Genomic DNA, 27,568 nt, shown 5'->3' on the forward strand with positions numbered 1-27,568 from the left:
TTTTAAAAATTTATTTATTGAAACCATTCTTTAGATGGCTAAAAATTGCTAATTGATGCAGCCAAAATATTAGAACCTCCCTTCTGGGAATGTAATGCAGTTAAAGCCAATTACACAGTGAAGGGTGTGCCTAATAAAGTGTACAGTGGGTGTAAATAGAAAATTATTTTAAACTTTTTTTAAACAATTAAAGAAAGTTCCTTAACGATAATATTAACATATTCCATTTCATTACATTTCTTCAATCAACATTGCTCCAAGACGAAAAGTTAATTTGAAGCGACATAGCAACAGCGCTGACGGACTGGCGAGTGGCGGCTGTCAATGATGTCACTCAAATGCCGCATCCTCATTGGGTAATAAAGACGCCCATCATGAAAGAGTCTCCGCCCACCAGCGCCGTCGCGGCTTTCCGCGCAAGCCTTTGAAGTCTACTGGGCGGTGCCAAGCAAATTATGCCATGTGGTGTTCCGGAACGGCGTTCTGATTGGTCTACACAACTCCCATTAGACACCCAGTACGGGAAGAATAGCCCTCTCTGATTGGTCAGATCCCCCATCCCCAGATTCGCCGTCGCGCGTTCACAGCACTCCGGTATTCTCCAATCGACTATACGTTAACAGCGTGGGTATGACACGTTCGTCCGCACGTGTACGCAAACGGCTTAGCTAACGTGCGTAGCGACAAAGACTGCGAGCCCGAGACCGACAGGGGAAGGAATAAAAAAGAGAAATCCAGCACCGTCGCTTTCCATAATCCAACAGTGTTCTACTTGGAAGTCGCAAGTGGAATTTAACGTCAGCTCAGGTTGGGCGTTCGTCAACGGTTGTGCCTTGCGAACGCTGAAGACGGGGGTTTTTTTTTCTTTTTTTTTCGTGGGGGGGAGGAAAGTAGAGTGGCTGCCGCTGGACGTTCTGTAAGGCTCGGCTACGGCGAGGGAGCCGCCATGGCAGTGGGTTCACGTCGGCTCCACATCGGAATATGAAGAGGAACTGGACGGGCCGCAAAACGCCGCATTTAGCCTACATGCTAACCTTAACGTCCGAGTGAAACCCACCCTGGATTCGGAGTGAATTAATATTATATATTTTTGAAAAAAGCCACCCGCAGAGGAGGCCCAATTAATGAGCGTTTTGGAAAGGGACGTCTGTTCCTAAAGGGCCGCCTTCACAAGATTCCCAAGAGGGGGGATAATGCACACTTTTGGCCAGGAAGTCTTCATTTATTAGGCCAGCGTCTCCTCTTCTGCCTTCGCCCTTGGGCAACACGTTTGCTGCCATTCACCTGCCCCTATTTTTTTTTTTTAAATTTTATTTATATATTTTTTGGTGGATGCAAAGCTTCAGAAATCCCATCCGTGGCTAAAGCGAGAACCGCCAGCGAGCGCTTTGAACATGTCAAGTCGGCCCAGGACCACCTCCTTCGCGGAAAGCTGCAAGCCGGTGCCGCAGCCGTCCGCCTTCGGCAGCATGAAAGTCAGCCGTAAGTCATCTCCTGCACGCCGCCGACACCGCACCCGGGCCCGGTTCGGCGTGGCCTCCGACCTCACCTCCGATCGAGCCGAACCCTCCTCCACCGAAGCGCCGTTTTAGCTTTTAGTCCGGAGCTCACTCGCTTGGGTCGGAGCGTGACAAGCTGGGCCGGTCCTCGGCCTTCAGATGGAAGGCGAGCCTTTATCGGTCCGGTTCCGTGGTGATGATTACGGTCCTGTGGAGAATTTTGGAAGATGAGTCATAGCCGGGTTGCCACATAAGCTATGCGCATGTTAACGCTGAAGGAAGGAAGGCAGGCAGGCAGTCTTATTACGCAATTGTCACGGCGGTAGGTGTGCCCAGAGGATGACTGGATTTATCAAGAAAGATTTCTCCTGAATATATGTTTTAACTTCATAACCCCACCACCACCACCCTCCTCCTCCCTGTGTCATTCCCCTGCAATGACGTTAATTCCAGTTTGAGGAGCCCCAGGGCTCCCTGCTGCATTCAGGGTAATCAGATTCCATATCATGGGTGGTGAAGCTTTTTTCTTATGAATGGCCAATTCAGTCACATATCCAAAACTATACAGCATTTATATGAGTATAGTGGTCAACATGGAGGCCCGCCGCCTGACATTTCTGACTTGAAAGAGTTCAAATTTCAGCCTCCCTGTGTGGCGTTTGCATGTTCGCTTCATTTTCTGTGCATCCTCAAACGTTTCCAAATGACTGTAGCTTCTCAATTGCCCCCCCCCACCCCCCGGGTGAATGTGAACAACTATATCCTCCCCGCAGCTGCCCGGCTACCGACCCAGGGTGTGCCCCGGCTCTCGGCTAGTCAGCTGTTGGAGACTGCGGCCCACCTGAGACCTCCCGAGAACAAACGCAACACAAAATGGATTGATTTTCACATCTGTACGGTGCACTAAATGTCCGTGCCCAGGATTTAGGAGAATGTTTATTGGCAAATGCGTTCAAGTGTGTCAGAAATATTGATCGCAATTTTTTTTTCGTTAGATGTTCTGCAGTCGGGAGGCCCCGTAGCTCAGTGGTTAGAGCAACCAGGGGTTGTGAGTTCACATCTCTACTCCCCGAGAGGGGTTACATCGGGAACGGCATCCAGCGTAAAAACTGTGCCAAACATATATGATCGTTCATCTGAGATGTCACGCTGTGGCGACCCCTAATGGGACAAGCCGAAAGAAAACTTACACCTGTTCTGCAGTAGCTCAAGTGGTATAAAAAATGTTGAAAAAGTTACTTTTTTTTTTTTTTTGACAAGGTTGTTGCATTTGGCGTCTTCAGGTCACTGTGGAGGTCTTGCTGTATATCACGGACACGGAACATCACAATAAGCAGTCGTACGATAATAAATGCTGTTGTTTACAGACCATCTCCATGTCATATTTATTTTACATATTGCATTATTCCTTTGCAGGCAATGCCGCTACTCAAAACTGGAACGCAAACCCCACAACACGGGAAACTGACTGGTCTGATTCCTAACTGTCAATACTCGATGCGCTATTAGTGCAGGGATTCTCAACCAGTTAGTGTGCAGTGAGTGCACTACAGGTGTATCGTTGGAAATACAATTTTACGTAATTTCTCCAAAAAGTAATACACCTTTCGTCATAGTGACAGAACAAAATATGTTCTTCGGTGCGATGGCAGGTCGTCACGTTTTCCCCTCCTTTTTATTCTTATAATACAATCGGCGTGATCCACTCGTGTTGTCATCCCCATGGTAACGAGTGCGTCGGTCGGTCACATATCGCAATACAAGATTTTATTGCTGTACTCTGACATAGTGCAAAAGAGCAAATTTGTCTTGTAGTCCGATCCGCGCATTACATGTTGTCTCTCTTTCAGCCGTCTTCTCTGTTCCATGCCGCCTACATCATTTTTTCTAATAACTTTGTTGTCCGTCAGATAGTTACAGTACTAGGGTACTATATCAAAACTATGTAAGCAGTACTTTGCAAAAATAAAATAGTTTTTGGGTTTGGATATATTCTGCACAACGGCAACACGGAGTAAAGGTCTTACTTGTGTCCAACCAATAACGTTATTGATCAGATCAGCAGATTATGACGTCTAAACCGATCGGCCGATCAGCATAAAGATGCCAATTATCAGCTGAAAAGTAAAATTGACTAATTATTGACCAAATTTTCAGTATCTCCCATCTCCATGACATCTCTTCATTTCTGTGTGTCATCACTCATCCAGCTTTGGTGTAACATGATGTCCTGGTTTTAAACGTACATTTAGTTTGTCATATCTTTTTGCCGTCTTTACAGGAATATTTCCGTGCACACACTGCGCATATTTTGACATCAAAATGACACTGTAGTTTTCAAGGGAAACAGAAAATAAGTCATCTCAGTCCTCTGCTTAAGAATTCGCCCACATACGTCGTGTTGATGTTACCAATGGAACACAATGAATTAAATAGTGAAGAATACATTGCAGAAGGAGCCTCACTTCCTCGTTGTTTTGCGACTACAAAGCCTTTTTTCCATTCAAATATTTTCTGAAATTACAACTTTTCTTCTGGATGTGTGAAAAGAGCCGGACAAACATACATAATATAATGCACACACACACAGTAAGTGGGCTGATGCAGCTGTTGTGCTCCTGCAGTAGGGGGCTTTTGCGCCATACGTTGACACACCCACACGTTTACTTATAAGGTTATGCTTTTGTTGGGGGGGGGGGGGGTTGTGAGGCAGCTGACCAAGAACAATGAGCCGGCTTGTCGAGCATTTCAAAGCCGCGGCCTGCCGCTTCTCTCCCCTCCGCTGAACTCACCCCTTCCTTTGCATCACTCCCATGCATGTCCTTCACAAGGGATGAACAAACAAAACGAGACACTTATTCCCTTTGAATCCCGAGCAAACGATAAGAGCTTTCACACATGAGACGAAAGTGGCTTTCTAGAACTTGAAAGAACTACAGAGGACGAGCGGAGCTGATGTAGCCATTTGGTGGCTCTGTAGTAGGGGCATCCCAACTTTTCACCGAGAGCCATAATTAGAAATTATTTTCAAGTGCCCAACCAGTAATCTGTCTGGAGGTCTCCCGACTGAAAACCAACATTTCCCTTCCTGTGGTGATTCCTTTTAGTTGTGAGAAATCCCTGTGCGAGCGTGTGCGTGCGAACAGACTTTTCTCACAGTTCGAGGAAGTGCAGAGGCGTCCTGGGAAGGCCCTGCTAAATTATATACTGCTCTCCAGAATCAGTCAAGCTACAATAGACCAGTTTGATTGTTCCGTGCAAGGGAGAGACCCCAAATCCGCTTCCTGTCTTCAGGAATCGTCATCAACTGAGTATCTTCGGCGATTTTGGCGACACATCTGTAGAAACAAGTTCTGCTATTATCCATCCATTCATCCGTTTTCTCAGCCACTTATCCTCATAAGGGTTGTGGGGAGTGCTGGAGCCTATCTCAGCTGTTGCCAGTCAATCGCAAGGCACAGAGACGGACAACCACCGCATTCACAATCACAACTTGGGGCAATTTATAGTGGCCAATTAGTGTTGCGTGTTTTTGGGATGTGGGAGGAAACCGGAGTGCCCGGAGAAAAAACCCACGCAGGATTGAACTCGGGTCCTCAGAACTGTGAGGCCAATGCTTTACCAGCTGAGCCACCGTGCCTCCAGTTCTGCTATTATTTATTTGTTAATGATAAGTGCTTGAAAATCAGCACTGGGAGAGCAGAAAACTTTGGCTTGCATAATGACATGTTCAGAAAACTGGACACTTGTGACGGCTGAGCTCTGGTTCTATCTCGAAATACGGATTGAGCGGTACTGGACACGTTTGTGGTCAAGGGTTTCTCGCTCAGGAACTGGAACTGAGTGGAACCGTTCTACCCCACATGATTGAATAGCTGAGGGAGCTATTGGTGTACAGTTTGTGCATCCCTTGATCAAAACCCAAGACATCTCATTTTTTTAGTACTGTTCTGAACTCTACTGTGGGTTGTTGAAGACAACCACAAAAACTGTGGTTGGCTCCAATGCGTCCTTAGATGTCGAGATGGATGGCGTGTGAAAACCTCCTCCTTGTTCAGAGACGTAGATGACATCCCAAACTCAATGTAGACATTTTTGTCTTCAAAGGAATGTCCGTTCTCCTTGTTGAAGCAAATGAACAATTGAGTCCCGTGGGTGTATAAATATTACCCCGGAGCAAAGTCGAATATTTCCTGTACCCCATAATTAACATCTTAATTAGCATGAAATCTTCAGCCGCAGCTGACACCCACAGAGAATGAAGTCTTTCTCTTCTTGGGTGTTCAAATGTCGTAACGGTTATCTCGGCTGCAGTGCCCCTGCACTCCCGCTGACTCGTTTTCTTTTTGGTTCTCGCTCAGGGGACAAAGATGGCAGCAAGGTAACGACAGTGATGGCCACACCCGGCCAAGGCCCCGACCGGCCACAGGAGGTGAGCTACACGGACACGAAGGTCATCGGCAACGGTTCGTTCGGCGTCGTCTACCAGGCCAAGCTGTGTGACTCGGGAGAGTTGGTGGCCATCAAGAAGGTGCTGCAGGACAAGAGGTTCAAGGTAAGTTACGCTTCATCTTTGCCAAAAATATTCTCATCTGATTTTCAGTCAAACTTTGTTATGCTGCATACCATCTCAACAGAAACATCAGAGAACATGATTCTTCAAGTATTTAATACTCAATAGAAATAAAATTTTAAATATCTTGTGGTATTTAGAAAACAGTGACCATATTTTTAAAATGAAGCTAAAGTTGAAGAAAATTATCACGACTGAAATATACTAGGACCTGCTGCAACACTCTAAAACTAAAAAAAGAGGAATGAGTCATGATCACTCAGATTTAAGTAATAGTGCACCAAGGTTTTGCAAAATATGTTTTCATTTTAAAGATCCCACGAAAAGACTACAAACAAAGCATAGTATGAATGATGGAATATAAAATTGTGGTGTAGTGGATTTTACGTTGCTGTCTGCAGAGTTCACTCATGCGGCTCCATCGTCTTTCACTCACTGCAGTCACTTGCATTTGGAAAATGTACGGGTGTGGTCAGTCATGCTCGCAGATAAAGTTGCGGGTGTGATTAGGGATGGAATCTCAAGACCTTAAAATAATTTATGGGATTGATATAACTGTAAATTAAAAATAAAATAAACAAATGCATAACTAAAATAGAAAAAACATTCAAACTCAGAAATCATCATTTCCAATTTCAACTGATATTCGTAGAACATGCTATAAAACGGTATTTAAAATTTTTCATCAATAAAAATTCTTGATCCGACAAACTTAATCTGAAGAAAAGTTGAATACACTGGCCTGTCTATACCCGCAATTTTTCGAAAGTCCTGAAAATTTAATTCAACATAATCGGCGTTAGTGGCAACAAGCTAGCGATAGATTGTAACAAACATTCCTGTCGGCAGTCAGGATGTATTGTTATAATCTAGTGTAATTTACGGCGGTATCTATTGTCAATCCATTAATGAAATCTATACCTTCCAAGCATGTAGAGGGGGGTGCACGTGCGCATCGGCGTGACTGCTGTAAATGGGACGCCGGCTTGCTAGAACGCGGCTTTGTGTGCGTGCGCTCGACGTATTGGCCACACTCGAATCAAGCGACGAGGTGGATGATAGTCGAACGTCTTTTTTTTTTTTTTTTGGGGGGGGGGGGGCACGCCGTCACACGATCAACCAAAACTGCCTCACGATCGACGCATTGATTCATTATGTTGATGGCTTTCGACGTAAATGCGCTCGCAGTGCGTGAAGTAGCTCGGAACATGCGCTAATGGCATCACTTCCGCACATGCTCAGTAAGATTAATTTGCATTTCCTGTTTCCGGGAGAATGCCGATTGTTTAGGAGCAGGCTAGTTTTGTTAACAACGTTTATGAAATAAACACATAAATTAATATCAAGGCTACACAAAATAAGCGACGTCTTTCAATATCTGTTTTTTCTACTCGTAACAAATTTTACGCGTGTGGTTTTTCGTACTCGACTGTGCAGATTTGCGAATGCGCAAACGCACTTGTCAAATGTGAGTGTTGAGAAAAGCAATCAGGCACAAAAAATATCGGAGTGGCTTGAATGAACTTTGTAGACACCAATATTACGTAAAAAGACTTGACATACCCTTGGAGTGGTTCCCCCTCTTCCATTGTTCACGGGGCCTTGGTGACAATTTGGTAATGGGTGATTGCTGAACATCATCTCACACCACTATGACCTTCGTATTGGGAGAAGTGAGGACCTCACTCCTCATACAAGGGTTAGTTACATGTTGGAGAATATGCTGTGAACTTGCCGGCATGCATTGGGCTCTCCTCCACCAATAAATGATGGCCATCCGTAAGCAGCAATGAAAATCTGATCAAATCAAAATCCTGCTCTTCAGCTTTATCTTGCTGCCATGCGCATGATCACCCCCTAATCAATCCAGACTCGACTTGACTATACTTTCTAATTTTTGGTGACAACTACATGTGGAGTGGCTTTTACGCCATGTTGGTCTATTAGTCTGGGTCGAAGGCGAGTTTGAAGCCCATGACTTTCTTTCATAAAGCCTTTGTAACTGAAGTGTGCTCTTACCTTATCTATACAACACAGCAGATAAGAATCCACTTACGAGCGCGCTTTACTGCCATGTTGTAGCTATTGGATAGTCAAAACGCAAAGGCGAATGGGTTTGTAAAAGCATGCCCGTGTCCCTCCTGAGTACACGCAAAGCCAATGAGCTTATCAACAATACTTTTATACACATGTAATTACAGTTTATATTTTTTAATAACCATCATTATGATGCGCCTACTCCATTGGTAAGCTTTGGCACTTATTATTTAAGTGGAAACACAATCACATAGGTGAAATATTGCTGTCTACCACAGTCAGTCAATCCAATATTAGTCATGGAATTTTGTACTGAGTACCTGGAAAGTCATGGAATTTTGATTCTCTGGAAGTGTACAAACCATGTATCGTCCACGACAATGGTGTGAACATTGTTCCACAGAAATGCCACGTTGCGATATTGATCGCATCACTTGCGTACAAATTTGGGTTACTCCTTCGACAAAACGGAGCACCCGTCGGTATTTTGTTTTTTTGAACACATTCTTGCTTTAAATAGAGAATGAGAGGGACAGAACTGTGACAACCTGATGCGGATAATGCTGCTGCCTGTGACCTGAAAGAACTGCCGCTTTTTATTTTTACATACGGATATATTGGCCAAATCAGAGTATTTCCGAGAATGATTTACGTACGATTCCGAGGTTGTCTCACCCACCCCCATGCGTCACTTTGAATTTTCCCAGTCACCAAAGGACCGTCACAAGAGGTGACAAGTTTCCGCCATGCATGTGGCTGTGTGAAAGACGACTAATGAATGATTTTTCACAAGAACACTGCGATCTGCCCTCCGAGGATGCATTTTGCCATTGCTGCCTGTCGTAGGGATTGAAGAGATAAAGATTTTTGGAGGGACTCTTTGTCGTCTACTCTTCAACTCAGGGAGGCGTATGAAGACTTTGTCTGCTGTCAAATGTCCTTTTGTAATTTTGCCAAATGACAAAGCGATACCAAAAATATGTGTTCAGCGATTAGCCGACTTCAAACAGCAAACGTTGATGCAAAGTTGTACATTTGATTAGTCTGTCCAACCCTAGCACATACGCGCTTTCACCATGTGAACTTTGTGGTTTCTTCCGACCTGAAAAGCGTGACTGCACGGTGCTCTTGTCATCTTTCATTTCGGTGCCAGACTTTGACTCAATTTGACGAATGGGATGGAATTATTTATTTTTTTGCGGCTCGGATGACTTTGCTTCATCGCACACTTGTTTCTTATGACAAGTCAGGAAAACTGCATTTAAATCTGTAATGTACAGTATTTGTGTTTGAATCACCTGATCGCTCTTCTTTTTAATGTTGGGCATATTTGTATTTTGTGTCCCATCATGGGGAAGGAACTTTTGACTGAGCTGAGGCTCTCGTAAGTAAATGCTTTCATAACTGCGTTGCGCCAGAATTTTATTATTCTTATCCTTACCTGTGGCAGCAAGCTAAATAACGATGCCCACGCATCTTTGTTTTTTTGTTCCACCAGGGTGGATCCTGAGGTATTCTTGGCTTCTTTTATACGGAGTCAAAAAGTCAGTATTTTCCCATCTTTTTTTCAGGGAGGAAGTGGCCTTGCAAATATTCTGCCTTCAGGCGTAGCATCAGAGCCGTAACAGAGGCGGGAGAGCACGCACGTGTAAGAATGCCGTCATACCAGAACAAGCTGTGACGTTGTTCTGAAAGGGCTTTTATCTTTTAAACAAATATTTTATATGTGACTAAACTTGACTTGATGTTCAGTGGTGCTTCCACGTGGGAGGCCGGAAATGTCACATTTCCCAGTTTTTGTGGAACCTAGTGGAAGACTATGCTCCCTAATAATTCTTTTTACCCATTTTTGCACTCCCTACGTGGCTTTTGGGGTGGCACGGTGGCGCAGCTATAAAGTGTTGGCCTCACAGTTCTGGGGTCCAGGGTTCAATCCCCGTCCTCCCCGTGCTTGCGTGGGTTTTCTCCGGGCACTCCGATTTTCTCCCACATCCCAAAAACATGCAACATTAATTGGACACTCTAAATTGCCCACAAGTGTGATTCTGAGTGTGGCTGTTTGTCTCAGTGTGCCCTGCGATTGGCCGGCAACCATTTCAGGGTGTACCCTCCCTCCTGCCCGGTGACAGCTGGGATAGGCTCCAGCGTTCCCGTGACCCTCGTGAGGATAAGTGGCGAAGAAAATGGATGGATGCATGGTCAGATGGCTTTTGTCCCTTTCTTTCAAGTTTTGCTGTCAGTTGAGATATACCTGTACATTCTGTCCTAGGAACATGAAACAATGTAGTAATATGAATTCTACCCTGTAAGCCCACACATGAATAATGATATTAAAGCCACTTTTGGTTCTTCTCCTGAGTCTGATATTTGTGAAGTGTGTCATTTATTGAGATTTAATTTTTCTGTTCATTCAACTTATTTTACATGCGCTACAAAACAACCAGTACAAATAGTCCACAAGTTTCCAACACAACAGGTGCTAGCCGGTACTGCTCAATAATATTATGTCACTAAATGGCACATCGTGTTTTTTTGTGGTTTTATTTTTAGCCCCTGCATCTGTCATGAATTGCAAAATGTTTCTTTTCGTTTGCTCATGATGTCATTCAGTTAGCTTGTGGTTATTCAGTGGTTAGTGTGAGATGCTAGCAGGTTGCTACTTTGAATAACCCAGCGGTTAGCTAACGTACATTTTTTTTTTCTTTCTCCTTTTTTTTTTTTAATGCCTTGCCTCCGTTTTACAGATCTACTGGCTCAGCCCTGTGGTTCTTGCGTATAGCTGGTTGGGAAGCGACTAAGCATTAAGTCTTCTCACATGACTCTCAGCAAGTGTTTTTCCTAACCGAGTGTAAAGCCTTCGTTTTATTTGAATTGCTCCTTGCTCCCCTCCCCCCATCCCTGTCCCTCGTCTATCACACAACTTTATCTACATTTTTTTTTTGTTTGTTTATTGCTCGTCTGAATGTGCGATTTTTACTCTAGCGGGAGTTGGTTCTGTGTCAGGGTGTCACCGAGTTAAAGTGAGAGACGGGACTACTGATGCATTATGAGATTGACCCTCCTCTGCGCCCATATGAGGGATCGCATTTCATCCGACTGGAAAATGGATGCTCTCGTTGGAGCCAGCACTTGCTCATGCTTGCACATGCACGCATAACATTGCAAAGGGATAAATCTGCGTTCTCGTATCATATATCCCGCAGAAAATTCCAAGACCGATGGTCCACTTATCCAAAAGCCTCCTTGTCTTATTCCTCCAGTGGAATACCTCCACATTTGAGGCTTTATTGTTGGAATTCTTTATGCTTGTATGATGTTTTATTTTCATCAGTGTAATTTATGGCAAATATACATACATGAGCCTAAAACCCCCCCGTTTTGACGCTGTGTCCTGAGCATGACGAAATCAACTCTTAATTGGTTGGTGCTGATGCAATCTAATAGCTGTTATCTTCTACGGATAATCTCAGGACAGTAACATGAGAGAAAATGGTGTCAGAATGTTATTAGATTGTGAAAATCAATGCAGTCTTATGCATCAAATGTGGCTATAACACAAGAGTGAAGTCATTTTTTTAAAAAACTGTCTATAGTGCCTCTTTGTAATGGAAGTTCAAAGACTGAGGACAAATGGATTCAATCGCTGCATACCAGTTGAAAAAAAAATCTTTTACAGTTGTAGAAATGTTAGACAAAGCCAAGATCAAACAGTTCTCGTGTATTCAAACCTTTACTAAACTAACTACATTGTGACTTGAAAATGACTGTTAGTTGGTACCTGGTAGCCTAACTAGCTGCCGCTAGCCTGGAGAAGGAAAGTTGTACAGAATTATGTTGAAGTCTATCCATGTGTTTCCTCCCCTTTGATAGAGCATAAATTGTCTGCATTTGTTTCTGTATTTATTTTTTTTAGAACCGTGAGCTGCAGATTATGAGAAAGTTGGACCACTGTAACATTGTCCGCCTGCGCTACTTCTTCTATTCCAGTGGAGACAAGGTGAGATACTCCATGTCATGTCTTATGTCTTACACATATTTATGTGTTTATATATGTTTTACACAAGAGCTGTAGCAAAGTTTTGTCCATCAAAGTTCCGTCTATATGTCCATTCAAGGTCAGGAACAGAACTAGAGCCTCTCAGTGCTGACTTGGGGCGAGAGGTGGGGTCCAGTCTCGATAGATCGCCAGACAATTACTGGGTTCAATGGATTCAGTCCAATCTTGCTGGTTGAATTCACCCCTTTGGCTGAATACATGTACCCGTAATAAATGTTTTTATTAATACGCTCAGTTAAAGTAACATTTGCTGGGTGCAACATTGCATGCAAATGTGCTTTTGCATGCTGTGAAATTTTTGTTTCCCTGTGGATTGTCTCTAGTCACAGTCACTGTGATTTGCACCATCGCACTCGCAAATCTCCAAAGTCGAGCACGAAAAATCACGCACGTATAATTTGTTACTAGTAGAAATACATAAATATTGATAGACGTCGCTTATTTTGTGTAGTCTTGACCAACGTTCCATCTAAGCTGCGCCACTGCGCAATTGTGCACTTGTTGCTCACTCTCAGTGCACATGAAAACCGATCCAGCGCAGTGAACCACAGTCTGACGTTTTTTTGTTTTTTTTTAACACGGAAGCACACGGTCTCTAACAACAAGCTACTGCTCAGCCAACTTCTACTTCCTAGTTTACCTGACACCGCCCCACTCCACTCTTAAAGGGGTACACTCGTAATTACTGACAGAACACACACCCTCAACTTTATATCCGCGGGCATGACTGACCACACCCGTACATTTTTCAAATGTGAATGACTGAAGTCGTGTATTTCTGTTGTACAATGCGACAATTACTGTGAATGGACAGTTGCGAAGAGGCTCATGCCTGGTTAAGGCTTCTCTCTTCCAAATGTGATAGAGTAAAGGAACCGTAGGCGTCTGAGAACTTACACTGGTCTAATGTACTGGACTCAAGATGTCAGATGGGTTCAAACACTTTTTGAATGGCCTAGTTTGAGTAGTCCATCAGAGGTGATGCTGTAGTTTATTCATCTATGTCAAGCAAGGGTGTGAACCCAGCTGTTACCTCTGTGTAGACTTACACCCTAATCAGCACCTGGCATAAAGGGGAGTCCCTGAATACTTGTCGGCTCGACTCGTCTGTTGAGCGGCGGTGGTTCCCTGGCGACGGCAAGGCGAGCCGGTGTCACCGGCCTGAGTGGCAAACAGTGCGCGTCAAATATAGACTCAAACACGCACACACGCTTGCATTGAAGTTTTACCATGACGTTGAAGTTAGGAATGCTTCCTCGCTGCATACCTAAGCCAAAAGATGGCGGCTGGGGATTGCAGAGAGGATAGAGTTGGCGGGGCCCCTAGAGGCGACTGGACATGGGCGGCGGGGTCTGTTAATTATAGACCTTCCCTCCATGCTGTTACACCATGTGTGCATTGACTGACCTGGCAGGCGCAGATCATTTTTGGGACATTCACTTTTAAAGATTAAAAAAAAAAACAACTATATATATATATATATATATATATATATATATATATATATTTTTTTTTTTTTTTTTGCTGTACAGGGGCATATAAATACATCACATATTAGAAGAAGGCACACCCAGTTACCACTGACTGTACTTTTCATGTGATTCTTGTTTAATATATAGCCAAGAAGTGTTTTTCATAAAAAAGGTTTATCATAGTTATGAAGTTACAACTGCATAAAGCTTAGTGTTAGTGAGTGTTAGACTATAGTGTGTATGTGTGGGGTTGGTTTGCATAAACTAAGGCATTTTTATTTATGTTCACCTCAAAGTACTTCCATTTGCCAGGACGTTATGTCAGCCTGCTTTTTTATTTTTTAATCCATGTTGGTGTACAAGAGATAATATTCAGGCTGAATCGCTGTATTCGATAATAAGTATCTTGAGCTTATGTAATGAGTTACCCCGCAACTCCCACCCTTACTTCCCGTGTCACCTCGTTTCTATCCCCTTAACTAGAGCTAGTCGCAGATTTAACACCGCGCCTCGTTTAATCAGATGTAAGCGGATTCGGACGCAAGTCGGAGCAAACGCTCACCGGTGGCCAGCATCCCTTAGCGGCTTAGAAGTGTTAGATTGGGATAACCAAGGCTCTCGTCTGATGTAATAAACGTCCTTCTTCATAGAGCCCCATTGCGTTTAAGATCAATGACCATCGTCACCTTTTCGCAGGCCTTGGCTTTACGTCACAAGTCCAGGGGGTGTAGAAACCTGCAGTGAGGTGAAAGGTTAATCAAATAGGACTACTGCCTTAGATTACAGTTGTGTTCAGAATAAAAGCAGTATTTTTAAAATGGAGTAAATTAAATTTATTTTCACACACTCCTGCATTGAAAGCACAGCTTTCAACACTTTTCATTTTTAACCTACCATCCATCGCCTGGCTACATCACAGATATTTTGTGGAATTTAGCTATAGAACAGGAAAAAACGACCACAGAACTTAATTGTCACTGTCACAGGAACAATGAAAAGATGTTCGTCTCATTTACGGAAAGTTTCCTCTTTGGTAGAAAAACCATATTACGATATGGTAGCTGCGCTATTATTTATATTTGGGTAGTTCACAGATTTTTGATCAGACCATATTGCACTGGCCTTGTTCATGATATTGCACTTATATTGCCGCTTATCCTCACAAGTGTCATGTGGAGTGCTGGAGCCTATTGCAGCGGAACACCCTGAACTGGTTGCGAGCCAATCGCAGGGCAGATAGATACAAACAGCCGCACTCACAATCACACTTTGGGGCAATTTAGAGTGTCTAATTAATGTTGCATGTTTTTGGGATGTGGGAGGGAACCGGAGTGCCTGGAGAAATCCCACGCAGGCATGGGGAGAACATGCAAACTCCACATAGGAGGGGCCGGGATCGAACCCTGGCCCTCATAACTGTGAGGCCAACACTTTACAGCTGCCCCACCGTGCCCTTTGCACTTACATGTGTGTTATGTTGCCGAAATCATAGGTTATAGGTTTCTAGAGTGTACTTGCTTATTGTAATTCCTCATATGTGGGATGAGAACGGGGAGTCGTACATTTTTCAGCCGCTTTTTGAAATCCACGAGGAAGTAAAATACATACGTGCAATGAGCACACACATCTGCTGTTGGGGGCCTGAGATTGACAGACTCAGGTAGGTCAAATACTGGAGCAAATATGGCAAAGCAGCATTTAGCTCTTTTGCCGCACACAAATGAAATAATTTGCCACCAGAAGTGACGCCAGCCCTAAGTGTGACTATTTTTAAACGCAGATTCAACAAGTTTTTTTTTTTTTTTTTTTTTTTTTTTTTTTTTTTTTTACTCATGCGTTTTAGGGTATTTCCATTTTTAAATTGTATGCATTTGTAATTGTAATTTAATTTTCATTTTTAATTTTTTTTTTTTTTTCCCAGTTTTAAATGTTTTATTCATTTGTATTTAACTGCTTTTAATTGTGTAAAACACATTGAGTTACCTTGTGTATGAAATGCGCTGTCGCAATAATCTGCGATATCTGCTTTGCGTACTACTACAAGTTTGGATGAGATGTTTCTACAGGTGCTCAAATTCTGACTCTGAGGTTTGACAGAAAAAATCTGCTCCCTCGGCGAGTAAACAGATTTGTGTTTGTGTTATAATGCCAACAGTTAAGGGACCGATTACTAACGAATATGAATGAAAATACTCAGAAAAAGTGTTTGACTTTGACCTTGAAAAAGGCACATGAACCTTGTTCATGTGGTCTTATGTAACGGTCGCCATGCGCTGTCCAACACGCGCTGCTTTGAGCCGCTCACCATTTGTATAATATGGTTTGAACTAGGGATGGCCTTTGAATGTGACATTGATTTGATCAATCAATTCAGCGGATTTAAAAAAAAAAATATCTGATGGGATTAGAGTCTGTGTGTGTGTTCCAAAGTTCAGTTTCATTCTATTGGCCACATTTATTTAGTTTATTTGAGTAGTCATTTGCTCTACAAGGCCCGCTTTTCAGTGGGCTTAGTTGCGCTGTTTGAGCAGACACTAATGTGTGCAAGCCAGTAATCGGTGTATTCAGATGGCGTCAAATCCCATCTGTATGTTTACGCTGCTCTTACGTTGTGTACATTGAACACGTTTCACGTTTTTATCCACATTTGGAAGTGGGCTGATTCCAATATGAAGCTATCGGATTCCTTTTTTTTTTTTTTTTTTTTAAATTCACTCTGCTGTGCCGCATATCCAAATTGTGTCACTAAAGACGCAAAAATCTGAGATCCTACGTAATGTCGCCACATCACATGCGATGCTGCTGACTTCTATATCGCGTATTTCCATTTCACACGGTGCGTGGTGACAATGATAGACAGCTGAGCCCATTCTCAGGTGCGCGAACGGCTACGCCAGCAAATTGGCGTCTGAAATATTTAATGGAGGCGGGCCAATCAGGTCGCAGTCTGGCTACAACTTACTGGGATCCAGCCAAGTTAGTTGCTTTTGTAGTCAGGCAGGAAGTGAGTCATCGCTGTTGCTAGGCTAAATATAGCTCGAGTCCCACTTGAGGGGAGGTACGGTGGGCTCTCGAGTAGTGCCAAACGTTATCAATGGGTTTCGACAACGCACAGGCAGGCACAGCCAGTGCAATGAGGTGACGCCAGATGAATGTTCAGATGAAGACACCCGAGGGCTGAAAGCTGTTTGGGAAATGATGCTCATCGATGGATTCTGGTCCCCTTAGTGTTTTCCTCTCTAGTCAGTAACTGTGTTTCTGTCTTTTTGGCCAACAGCAAGAGCATCCCAGCCGGCAGCCGTTATTAAAAAGTACGTTATTCTGCTGACACAGTTGTACCTTGCGGTTGGGAGGCCCCCGTTTGAGCATTGAAGAGGGTGCATCATGGACAGTCATTGTCAAGATGAGTTGATTAAGTGATGTTTTCATGTGCCAGGTGGTTTTGCTGTTATGATTGATGGGATGCAAAGGATTTTATTGTCACGATTAGAATGGCATGTAGCTTTGTCGGTTGACAACGGTGCGGGCAGCCGACGTTTTGAGGTCATGAGAAGCATTCCGCATCTTCGGCATAAAACATGGCAGACTTCATTCAGCAGGTCACTGATACACGAACACAATGAAAGGTGTTCTCCTGCAATGTATAAAGCACTTATAAAAATTCAATCAAACTTAGAGAAGATGCTTCTCCCTCACTTACCTTCGAACATACAGCCTTGTGTTTGTTGATATTTTCCACAATCAATTGTACGTGGGCTCTTCCGCAAGCTTTAATCCATCGTAAACACTTCGTCAACTGTGTTTTAGGTTTTGGAAAATGAATCAACCGGCCCCTTGTGACCTAGCAGGATATAGTTCGTCAGAATTGCACGTTTCCCAAGCGCATCTGAGGACCATTTTCTTTGTAACAATAACTTTTCCAAGCGCACGCTACTGACAACCAGCATTGCTTGTGGGACAATACGGCGAGACGGGCGTGTCAAGCCAGGGGTTAAGCCAATGTGGCTATCCGATAGGCTGTTACTGTATGAGTGGTTGACAGGTCGGAAAGGTCCATTGGAGAACATGCTCAGGAGTCAATTGTGGATGTCTCCGAGTTAAAGTGCTTTTATTGTGGTCTTTGTGTGAGCAGGATTCTTGGTCCTCTATGGCGTCTGATGGCATTTGGTACATTTCACGATGAATATTTGCAGTCTTATATTACAGAATTAGACGAGTAGTTTCATCAGCACACAACGCAGGCCGAACTCCATTCAGAAGAGAAGGGAAACGGAAATAGTCCCAGAATAAAAGAGCGGCCCCTGTGTCCCTTCAGGGTCAGCGCGTTCCAGAATAGAACGTGTACAAACCCGCCCTCCTCCAAGGAGGAAATGATATCAACGTCTGCGGTCCTTGACGGAGTACAGGACGCTGTGACGCATGCATGTGCTTTTCCTGTCGTGGAGGTGGGTGGCGGTGGTGGGGAGGAGTTAACCCTATACAATGGACTCCCAGTTCGACTTTGGAGGGAAAAATGTCATCGCCATCAGCGCTAAAGCAGCTCCATTCATCAGGAGACGACATCTCGTGAGCTCTTGAGAGGGCAAGGGGACACAGTCGCATTCAATAGCATTTTGAGGGTCTTGCCATGTCATAAATATGTGTATGTGTAATGTGTGATTTAAACCTATTGTTCCGCTAATGATTTTTTTTTTTTTTTTTTTGTATCTATGCTCCGAACTAACAGAAAGATGAGGTGTACCTAAACCTGGTCCTGGACTACGTACCCGAGACGGTCTACAGAGTGGCCAGACACTACAGCCGAGCCAAACAGACCCTGCCCATGGTTTATGTCAAGGTACTGTATGTGGTGTCTTTTTACCTCGGCAACTTGGCAAAAGGTTTTCCATTTAAATATTAATATCTACGTGACTGTGTCCCAGGAAAGTGCAATTGAATTGGCTTCACATTGAAAAAATAAAATCCAACAATTTACTCAAATGGATATAGATTTTGGAACTGATTTGTTATATGATGCAATCCTTGATCCTTCTAGTACAATAGACAAACAATAATTCCCACTTTTGATTGACATGGCGGCGAGCTTTATAATACTGATGGAAAAATTGTATTGGATCTCATGACATTGCGTAATGTTATGTCCGGGGAGCATGCGCCTTTTGTTAACATCACTGCTTTCCGTTTGGTTTTAATGTGTGTCTTTGTTTGCAGCTTTACATGTACCAGCTGTTCAGAAGTCTGGCCTACATCCATTCATTCGGCATCTGCCATCGGGACATCAAGCCTCAGAACTTGCTGCTGGATCCCGAGACGGCCGTCCTGAAACTTTGCGACTTCGGCAGGTGAGAGACGCTGCACACATTTGAGCTTTTGGTTCTTACACCGGCCAGAATAGTTCAGCGGTACTTTTTTTTTTTTTTTTTTGCTGTTTAGTGCCAAGCAGCTTGTCCGTGGCGAGCCCAACGTGTCCTACATCTGCTCTCGCTACTATCGAGCCCCCGAGCTCATCTTTGGGGCCACCGACTACACCTCCAGCATCGGTAAGCTTGAGCCATCGTGTTCCGGTTTTGATGTACTTTCTCATTCTTTACCTTCAATTTGAGTTGTACCTTCTCTTCAGATGTGTGGTCAGCAGGCTGCGTGCTAGCCGAGCTGTTGCTAGGACAACCAATCTTCCCCGGTGACAGCGGAGTAGATCAATTGGTTGAAATTATCAAGGTAAGCCAACCCTTAAAAGTCACCGGCCGGCAGTCCCGTTCTCGTCACTGAACGATTCACCTGTTTCCTTGCAGGTTCTCGGGACTCCGACCCGGGAACAAATCCGCGAGATGAACCCCAACTACACAGAGTTCAAATTCCCCCAGATTAAGGCCCATCCTTGGACTAAGGTGAGTCAACAGGTACAGGAGCCCTTTTTATTCTCTAACATACCACTTCATGCATATGTGTTGTCATTACACTCACTGTGGGGTGCTTTGATTTCACTAGTCAGACAAAACAAAATTGGGAAACTTATATCATCGTTCACCGGATTTGGTAGGCAGGCTAGTGTGAAACTCACCACGCGGTCGTTTCCGCTGTAGAGTTGGTCGTGATGGTCATATTTTTCATAATTGGGACTGAGTTTAACCCAATACAGGCAGAAATCGGAAATCAAACAGTGTCATAGGGCTCCACTGCCATTGCTTTATTTAAAGGGAAATGCCGGTGGTTTGGATGAACAGTGTGTCCAATAGGTCATGTCATATGTACTGTACCTTGACAATGTGATCTTAATCCTCTCTCATGTAATGTTTTTTTTTTAGATTTTTATCGGCAATTACGAGTTTTCATGAGCGCCGCCATTTTGCAAGTCACATGACCAACGTGCGCGGATGTGACATAATAGGCGCGACACCAAAGGCTCGCTTACGTTGGGAAACAATCGTGGCCGGCACTGATTTCTCTGATTTATCCTCATCTGATGAAGAAACAGCAGTATCGGTTGATCGGGGAGACGGAGGAATACTTCCATACAGGTTTGAACCTGGGGCTATAAATAATGTAGAATTTTCGGGTGGTTCTTCGGACGGGAATGACGCAGAGTCTGACTAATCGGCCGACGCGCGGGACATTAAGTGCGTAAACAAAGGCTCGGTTACATTCCTACACAATCACGGACGGCGCTGATTTCTCGGATTTATCCACATCTGATGAAGAGCGCGAGTCGACACACCATTCATCCATCCTACCGATTTTGGAGTGCGTTTAAGCCAGCCAGCGGAGGACAGCACTCGTGGCCAGGAAGGATGGTAGAACCCATCAGTGAAAAGTTGGCCTTATATTGTGGGAAAGGTTGTTTTAGCAAACAGGGTGGCTGGGGTCCAAGTCAGAATGAAATGATCTTTGGCGTGGTGGAAGTCAATACTGCCTCCACAACAGCGGCACCGTAGCTCAGCTGGTAAAGCGTTGGCCTTACAGTTCTGAGGACCTGGGTCCGATTTTTGTGGAGTTTTTTGCGTACGTGTGTGTGTGTGTGTGTGTGTGTGTGTGTGTGTGTGTGTGGTGTGTGTGTGTGTGTGTGTGTGTGTGTGTGTGTGTGTGCGGAGAATTATGGAGTTTGCATGTTCTCCCCGTGCCTGCGTAGGTTTTTTTCAGGCACTCTGGTTTCCGGTCTTTAAATGATTTTTTTTCTTACTGGGCAGAACATGCCACCGAACATTTCGTGGATTATTTCTATCCGAATTATGGCAATTTAGCGACACAGTAAGGCATTTAACCGTGTCTGATTGTGGTGGTAATGCATGTGAAGACTCTACAAACCGGCGAAGATTTTTTTGTTGCGTGCCTATTACGTCACATCCGCGCACGTATGTAACGTGACTCGCCAAAATGGCGGCGCCCATGAAAAGTCGTAGTTGCTGATAAATGTCTCCTCAAAGCGTCATTAAATGGAAGAGGATTAACATCACATTGTCAAGGTACAGTACATATGACGTGACCTATTGTATACATTAATCCAAACCACCGGAATTTCCCTTTAAAAAAAAAAAAAAAAAAAAAAAAAAAACCTATGGAAGGTGTAGCAAAATTTCAAGATGGCTGTCTTATTGTATGCACGTGGATAGGCGTGCACAGACTTTGATGTCATGAAAAGACAACAGACAGCCAACAACAAATACAAAAACTACTAAATAGATAAAATCAGCAAAAACAAATGCATAGCTGGCATATAAACAAGATAGTCAGAATCAGTTGAAATCTAGATTGAAGAGGTGAGCGTCCTTTTCAAGAACGTCAACGCTCTGCATATTGACATGCAGATACACAATATAGGCAGTACATATAGATATTACGCACTCAGGTTTTTAGACTGAACTTACATGATCAAGAGTCCTGTATTGATTGTTGTATTAATTAATTAGTTTTGTTCTCAAATTTAATTAAAATGTATTTTTTACATTTTTATTAATTTATTTAGATTTGTTTATTTTAAGTAATGAAATTTATAAAATGCAACTTGTATGTAAAGGTTGTTGAACATTTTTGTGTTTATTTTATTTCACTCAATAATTGGTTTATTTATTGTGATTAGTATAATAATAAATAGTAAAACAATTGCCTCTTCACCAGGGCAGTAAGAGCAATCTAAAACCTCTTTGTGGTTTTGGGTCAGTTGTTTTGTCCAAGTACCACCATCATGACCAATATTAAAATACGGAAGCATGGCAGGCTCAAGTTTTCATCAATAATGAGATGGTTGGAAAGCATATTGGGATATTACTGTAAATCGCTGTGACTTTACAAAGAGTTTCAACATTAACACTGTGCTTAAAAAATTGATAAAATAGTGATGAAGTTAAAATTGGTTCCATGTTAAAAATGTACCTAAATGTTTAAAAACAATCAGTTCTTAAAGATTAAATGCAAACATATTGATTTTTCAAAGTTAAATACAATTGGACTATTTTTAGGGCGTGGTTCTTGGATATACCCCTAGAGGGAGCCTGCGTACCACACTTAGAGTACCAGAATCATTTTTCTTTTCACCGCCCTAGTTGGAGCACCGCCTCATATTGGGTTGTGATGCTGTGTTTGTGCCCATGAAACAGAAATATGCCGTTGTATTATTATTTTTTTTTTTTTTGACTTGTGTGTGTGATCACTGTACAGACGTCTGTGTGTGCGATGGGTGTGCAGGTGTTCCGGCCACGTACGCCCCCCGAGGCCATCGCCCTGTGCTCGCGCCTGCTGGAGTACACGCCCACCGCGCGGCTCACGCCCCTCGAGGCCTGCGCGCACTCTTTCTTTGACGAGCTGCGCGACCCCAACGTCAAGCTGCCCAACGGCCGCGAGAAGCCTTCCCTCTTCAATTTCACCACCCAAGGTCGGCGCGATTCCTTCTCCAATTTAGCACCATTATTACAATCAGCACTGAATGCTAACAATACAGCCAACAGTTTTATATATTTGAAATCACCTTGTAGATTCGTTAAATTAAGGTATTTACGGCGCCACGGCAAGAAGGGAATTCTGACCGAGAACCCGCCATAAAACGCATTGTCTATTTTCCGTCAGAGCTGTCAAGTAATCCGTCTTTGGCGTCTATACTCATCCCCGCCCATGCTCGCAGTCAGGCCGCCGCCTCCACCCCAACCAACGCCTCTGCCAATACAGGTAAGAGCCACTCCCCAATTGCTCCGCTTGAACTTTGAACGTTTATCCATCGGCGCCTTTCAAACAGAAGTCGCAGAACTGCACATTTGCAACTGAGTTGGGGCTTCCATCATTAAGACAATGAGATGTTCGTCGAAGCCACAAATAACTTATTTTGCAAGGGTGTTGAACTTGGCGGTCTACTTACACATAAGGGCATTCTGCCTCTGAAGGTTGCAAATTTCATATTGTACGTCTGCAGCTTAAATGCAGAATGACAAACTTGTTGAAAGACAGAAAAAAAAAAAAGGCCTTTTCGATCAGTAATTTTGTTTTGGTTTGTTTTGGCCAGGGGTCGGGAACCTTTTAGGCTGAGAGAGCCGTAAATGCCAAAATGTAAATTTCAAAAGAGCCATGCAATATTTTAAAAACTAAATACAGGTGTATTTGAGCATTTATGTAGAACCAACACTTTGAGAGTACAATAAGTATCTGAATTATTTTAAATAACATAATGATGTTGCTAACCAATGATGACAAAAGCACTTCTTGACATTAATGAGACTTCGAGTGCTGCATGGTTTTGCAGATGGCTTTATAATCTTTCAAATGTCGTTAGATTAAGCTTCATGCAGGCGTTGAGACTTCCATCCGGTTAACGTAATTCAAATTGATTTGCCGTCATGATGGTACAACAGTGAACAGTTCTTGCCAACAATAGCACGTCTTTTTTTCGTTTGATTATCTTGTCTTCATGCGAAAAGTTGTCAAAAAGTTGATTGGCAACATGAGGCACGAATGGTTAGGCAAACTCCTCCATCTGTGAATGGCTGTCCAGTCTTGCCGAAAACTGTAGAACGCTCCATCTTTTTTTTTTTTGAGCGATCATTTGCCCAATTAGTTGTTGCTACCTGCTCTGCATTGGACCCTTCTGCGCCTGCGCACATTGACTGCTATGGTAAACTACGGCAACCCAACTAGGACAAACTCTTTCAGCTCATTTGCGTTGCCTACGTGACAGAAATGACATTGTACAGTATGTAGTGATGAGGGCTCTGCGGGCCATATGCAACATCAAAAGAGCCAGATATGGCTCGCGAGCCATAGGTTCCCGACCCCTGTCGGAGGCCATTGCAGAATATACAGGTTGGCGATTATAAGATGCAGGGAGGTCCTGCTTTGGACACTTTGGAAGGCTTAAGTCAGACTTCTCACATTCCTTTTCTCCTTTCAGCTGTTGTTGAGGATTTTAGGAAAGCAAAAAGTGTTTGTCCTTTCATGCTTGTTGAACTGAGTTCTTGAGTAACGCTGAACGCGTCGGTCCCTTTCCCACTGCGAGTCATTCGAGACGTCGCTCAGCCGACTCAAAATGACGACGTGGCCACCTTGTGTCCTCAGATGGTGGCAACACGGAGCGAGCGCCCAACAGCACCACCGCCTCGGCTTCCGCCTCCAACTCCGCTTCCTGAGCGCCGCTGCCACCTTCCGCCCATCTCAGCCAACACCCCCTTAAACGCTCCCTGCCCCACCCCTCTCCCCCCAATGGTTGTTTTCGGCCAGTGCAACAGGCTACAACCACAAATTTCTGCCTTTTACCTCCCCTGCAACCCCCCCACCTCCAGTGGCTCGCCACCCAGTCGTTGGTTGTCGGCCTGCGGCAACCTTTCAAAGGGCGGCGGCCACGGTAGCCACAGGTGTGTGAACTAAAGATAAACGTACACACACAGAGCTTGTCTGCTGATGTTTTCAAGGACGATTGTATGTATTAAAAAAGGAAAGAAAATAATAATCTGAAGGCCCCCCCCCCCCCCAGCCCTCCTTCCCATTGGGCACCCATCCAGCCCCAGCGGGCCCAATCTAAGGCATCCTCACCCCCCCCCCCCCCCCAATTCTTCTTACTATATAGTGCATGGCCTGAGAATGGTTAGGGGTTGGGGGTGCCGGGGTTGGTTGGGTGGGGTGCAGTCAAGGCATGAGGCTCGTGCAAGCGTACACACACACGGACACACGCACACACACTCGCACACAAACACACACGAATGCATGTGCAGAGAAGCAAATCCAGATGGGAATTTTCTTTTCCTTTAGCAAGGGGTTGTGTTTCAAATGCTTAGCAAGCTGTTTTACTCGATTATGTTTTAAAATATTTTTCTACCCGCCTCGGGCAATTGTTTTATTTTTTTTTGTGTCAGATGTGACATGTTTATCTGGTCCTGTGTGCTTGTATAATATATACATATAAAAGAATGCATTACATACACAGTTTATATATTACTTTTCTTTATGTATAAAAAGTATGTATAGATATATGTATATTAACCACCATGGTTCACAAGTCTGTTAATGGGTGAGCTATTTTATGTCACGGGCGGTGGCAATATTTGCTGCTGACAAGAAACAATAGAAATAGATAACGTGATTTTTTTTTTTTTCTTCTCTGTGGTTTTGCTGGAATGTGCTAAAATTCTAGCATCTCTTTTTTTTTTCCGCCCTCCCTTTTCCATTTGTCATCTTCATTGAAGTTGTAGCCCAAGGTGGGGAACCTCTCTACGTATATAACTTGCCATGCTAGTAAAAAACAAAAAACAAATGCAAATTCAGTGACATTTTGTATTAAATTAATGATAACTACATAGTAATAAATGAGTTAGATCGGTGCATCATGTTTAATTTGATTTTAGCAGGGCCTTCGGACAAAAATGATAAAAGCTGAAAGAGCCCTCGATTGGACCAACTAAAATGGCAGTTGGTCGGAAACCGCAATGAATTGTCGGCATAAAACTTAAAATGGTTTGAAATGCTAAAATTGCTTCTTATTGGGATATATCAAATTAACACAGATTGGACCTAATCTGGCGAAATAAATAAACTGGCCATTGACGAGAAAAACTTCAAATGGCTCATCATTGGACAAACTAAAATGAAAACTATAATGGAATAAAAGAAAATGACCCCTGGTTGGAAAAAGCCAAATTCTATTTGGCGAGATAATGGATCGGACTGAAGGCCCCTAAAAACGTTCCCCACCCTTCCCCATGGAGTCCTTTTTTTTTAACCACTAAGATGTCCCCTTAGCGTCGTACTGCGTTTGCTAGTCCGTCAAACTGTCGTCTTTTTAACAGATAACGCTCAACTACACGTGAAAAAAAAAAAAGCTGAATTTGTACATACAGTGTAAGTGCGCATCACCAAAAGTCATTTTTAGGTCAGTTTTCTTTTTGTGTTATGTACATATGCAGACCCATGTACTGTTTGAAAAGAAAAGAAAAAAAAAAGAAAAACCGGCAGAATCAGGGCAAATGTTGAGCGGTGTACGGATATTTTCGATGACCTTTTACCCAGCCATATGTCCGATGTTGACCTGTACAGTACAATAGATGATCTTCTTGTAATGACAACTAGTCATGTATAGTGTAACTATATAGTTTGGAGTGCCTTTGCTTTCATACACCTTCGCCTTGTGGCCGCCCTCCCCAGTAATTGTGACTCGCTCCCTTTTCCCTTTGGTGCTGTTGAATGCCTACCCCCCCCCCCCTCACCCCCCAAAAAAATAACACACACACAGCCTGACACACTTAATTTTAATATACAGATTGCTCATTGATTGTTCATAATAAGGATAGTTTCAGTTTAGTGATTATTTTGACTAGGTGGAATTTTTTTGGGGGGACAAGCACACAGCACCGCAGTAATCGTCGCACGGACCTCAAATGAAGCTTTTTGACACATGCGCGCGCACAAAAAAAATTGCATATTGTGAAATTGAGTGCAGTGTTACAAAGGAGTATTATGGCCACACTGAAAGAAGGAAAAAAAAAACTGAAATTGTAGAATTGCAACAAATTTGAAATGTTGCCAGAAGAAAACCTGTGGAGAATTTTTTTTGAGGGGAGGAAAAAAAAATATCATTGGATGAGGATATTGCCGTAATATTACCATAGAGGGTTTTTTTTCCTCTTAATGAAAGTGCAGTAACAGCATTATGTACTGTATGTACACAATTTGGCCCACACAAAAGTGAATTCCAAAGAAGCAACATGTGACTGGAATATTATGAATATTGTGAATTTTTAAAACACTTTTCTCGTAACATTACATTTTTTTTTCATTCGACATTCATAACTTACTATTCCACTTAAAAGGTCGTCCACCTTCATTGTAACATCACACCTTAGTTTCAGGAGTGATAGAACTATTTTCAGAATATCACGACTTCATCTTCGTGATATCGTTACTTTACTGTTCACGTTGAATATTCGACAACTTTATTCTTGTTGTTGCAACTTAATTCAGGAGTCCAAGTTCATTTTAATAAGAGTACAGCAGGTACTCTATTCTCTAATTGTGATGATCATGTTCTCATAACATTTCGACTTCGTGTAATTTTACCCGTCCCCCTCCCCCATCCCTCAATTGTGGCCTAAATAGTCCTTGTATTGATTGTTGGAGGTAATGAGGATCTTTTCCTCTTCCTGTATGTCTGACATATGTGGGAAAGATTAGTCCAGTATTCAGTAGCACCGAAGGGTTCGAGTCATGCGACATGTCTCCCACCTCCCGCTTGCTGTAATTTTGCATCCACGAACACGTTACAGCCCTTAAACTTCCATCTCCAAAAATCCCCACTTCAATAACAAAAAAAAAAAAAAAACACCATAACGATTGCCAAAAAAAGCAAAATGAAACAAAACAGCAAGTGGAGCTACTCTTGTTTTATGTGAGTGTAGCACAACGTGCTAACTGGGTTCAAGCAAAGAGAATTATTGAAAAGACTTAAAAAAAAAAAACAAATACA

The 27,568-nt window shown here is 43.2% G+C and overlaps 1 protein-coding gene across 4 annotated transcripts; it reads left to right on the plus strand.

Annotated features, from left to right (window-relative positions):
- The first annotated feature begins 56 nt into the window (after positions 1-56).
- Positions 57-27,564, plus strand: gsk3ba (glycogen synthase kinase 3 beta, genome duplicate a). Of its 4 annotated transcripts, none has more exons than XM_061840785.1 (11): positions 57-1,482; positions 5,861-6,054; positions 12,023-12,106; positions 18,365-18,475; positions 18,850-18,980; positions 19,072-19,178; positions 19,259-19,356; positions 19,431-19,538; positions 22,291-22,504; positions 22,696-22,794; positions 24,172-27,564. In XM_061840785.1, the coding sequence occupies exons 1-11, from the start codon at positions 1,395-1,397 to the stop codon at positions 24,240-24,242; spliced, it is 1,305 nt and encodes a 434-aa protein (XP_061696769.1). In that variant the 5' UTR covers positions 57-1,394; the 3' UTR covers positions 24,243-27,564. The 4 variants fall into 4 exon arrangements, with proteins under 4 accessions (XP_061696769.1, XP_061696770.1, XP_061696771.1 ...); XM_061840786.1 differs by having other exon boundaries at positions 19,431-19,526; XM_061840787.1 differs by having other exon boundaries at positions 60-1,482; positions 22,318-22,504.
- Positions 27,565-27,568: the final 4 nt, after the last annotated feature.

The sequence above is a fragment of the Syngnathoides biaculeatus genome, chromosome 14 (assembly GCF_019802595.1).
Source record: "Syngnathoides biaculeatus isolate LvHL_M chromosome 14, ASM1980259v1, whole genome shotgun sequence".
Taxonomy (NCBI): Eukaryota; Metazoa; Chordata; class Actinopteri; order Syngnathiformes; family Syngnathidae; genus Syngnathoides; species Syngnathoides biaculeatus.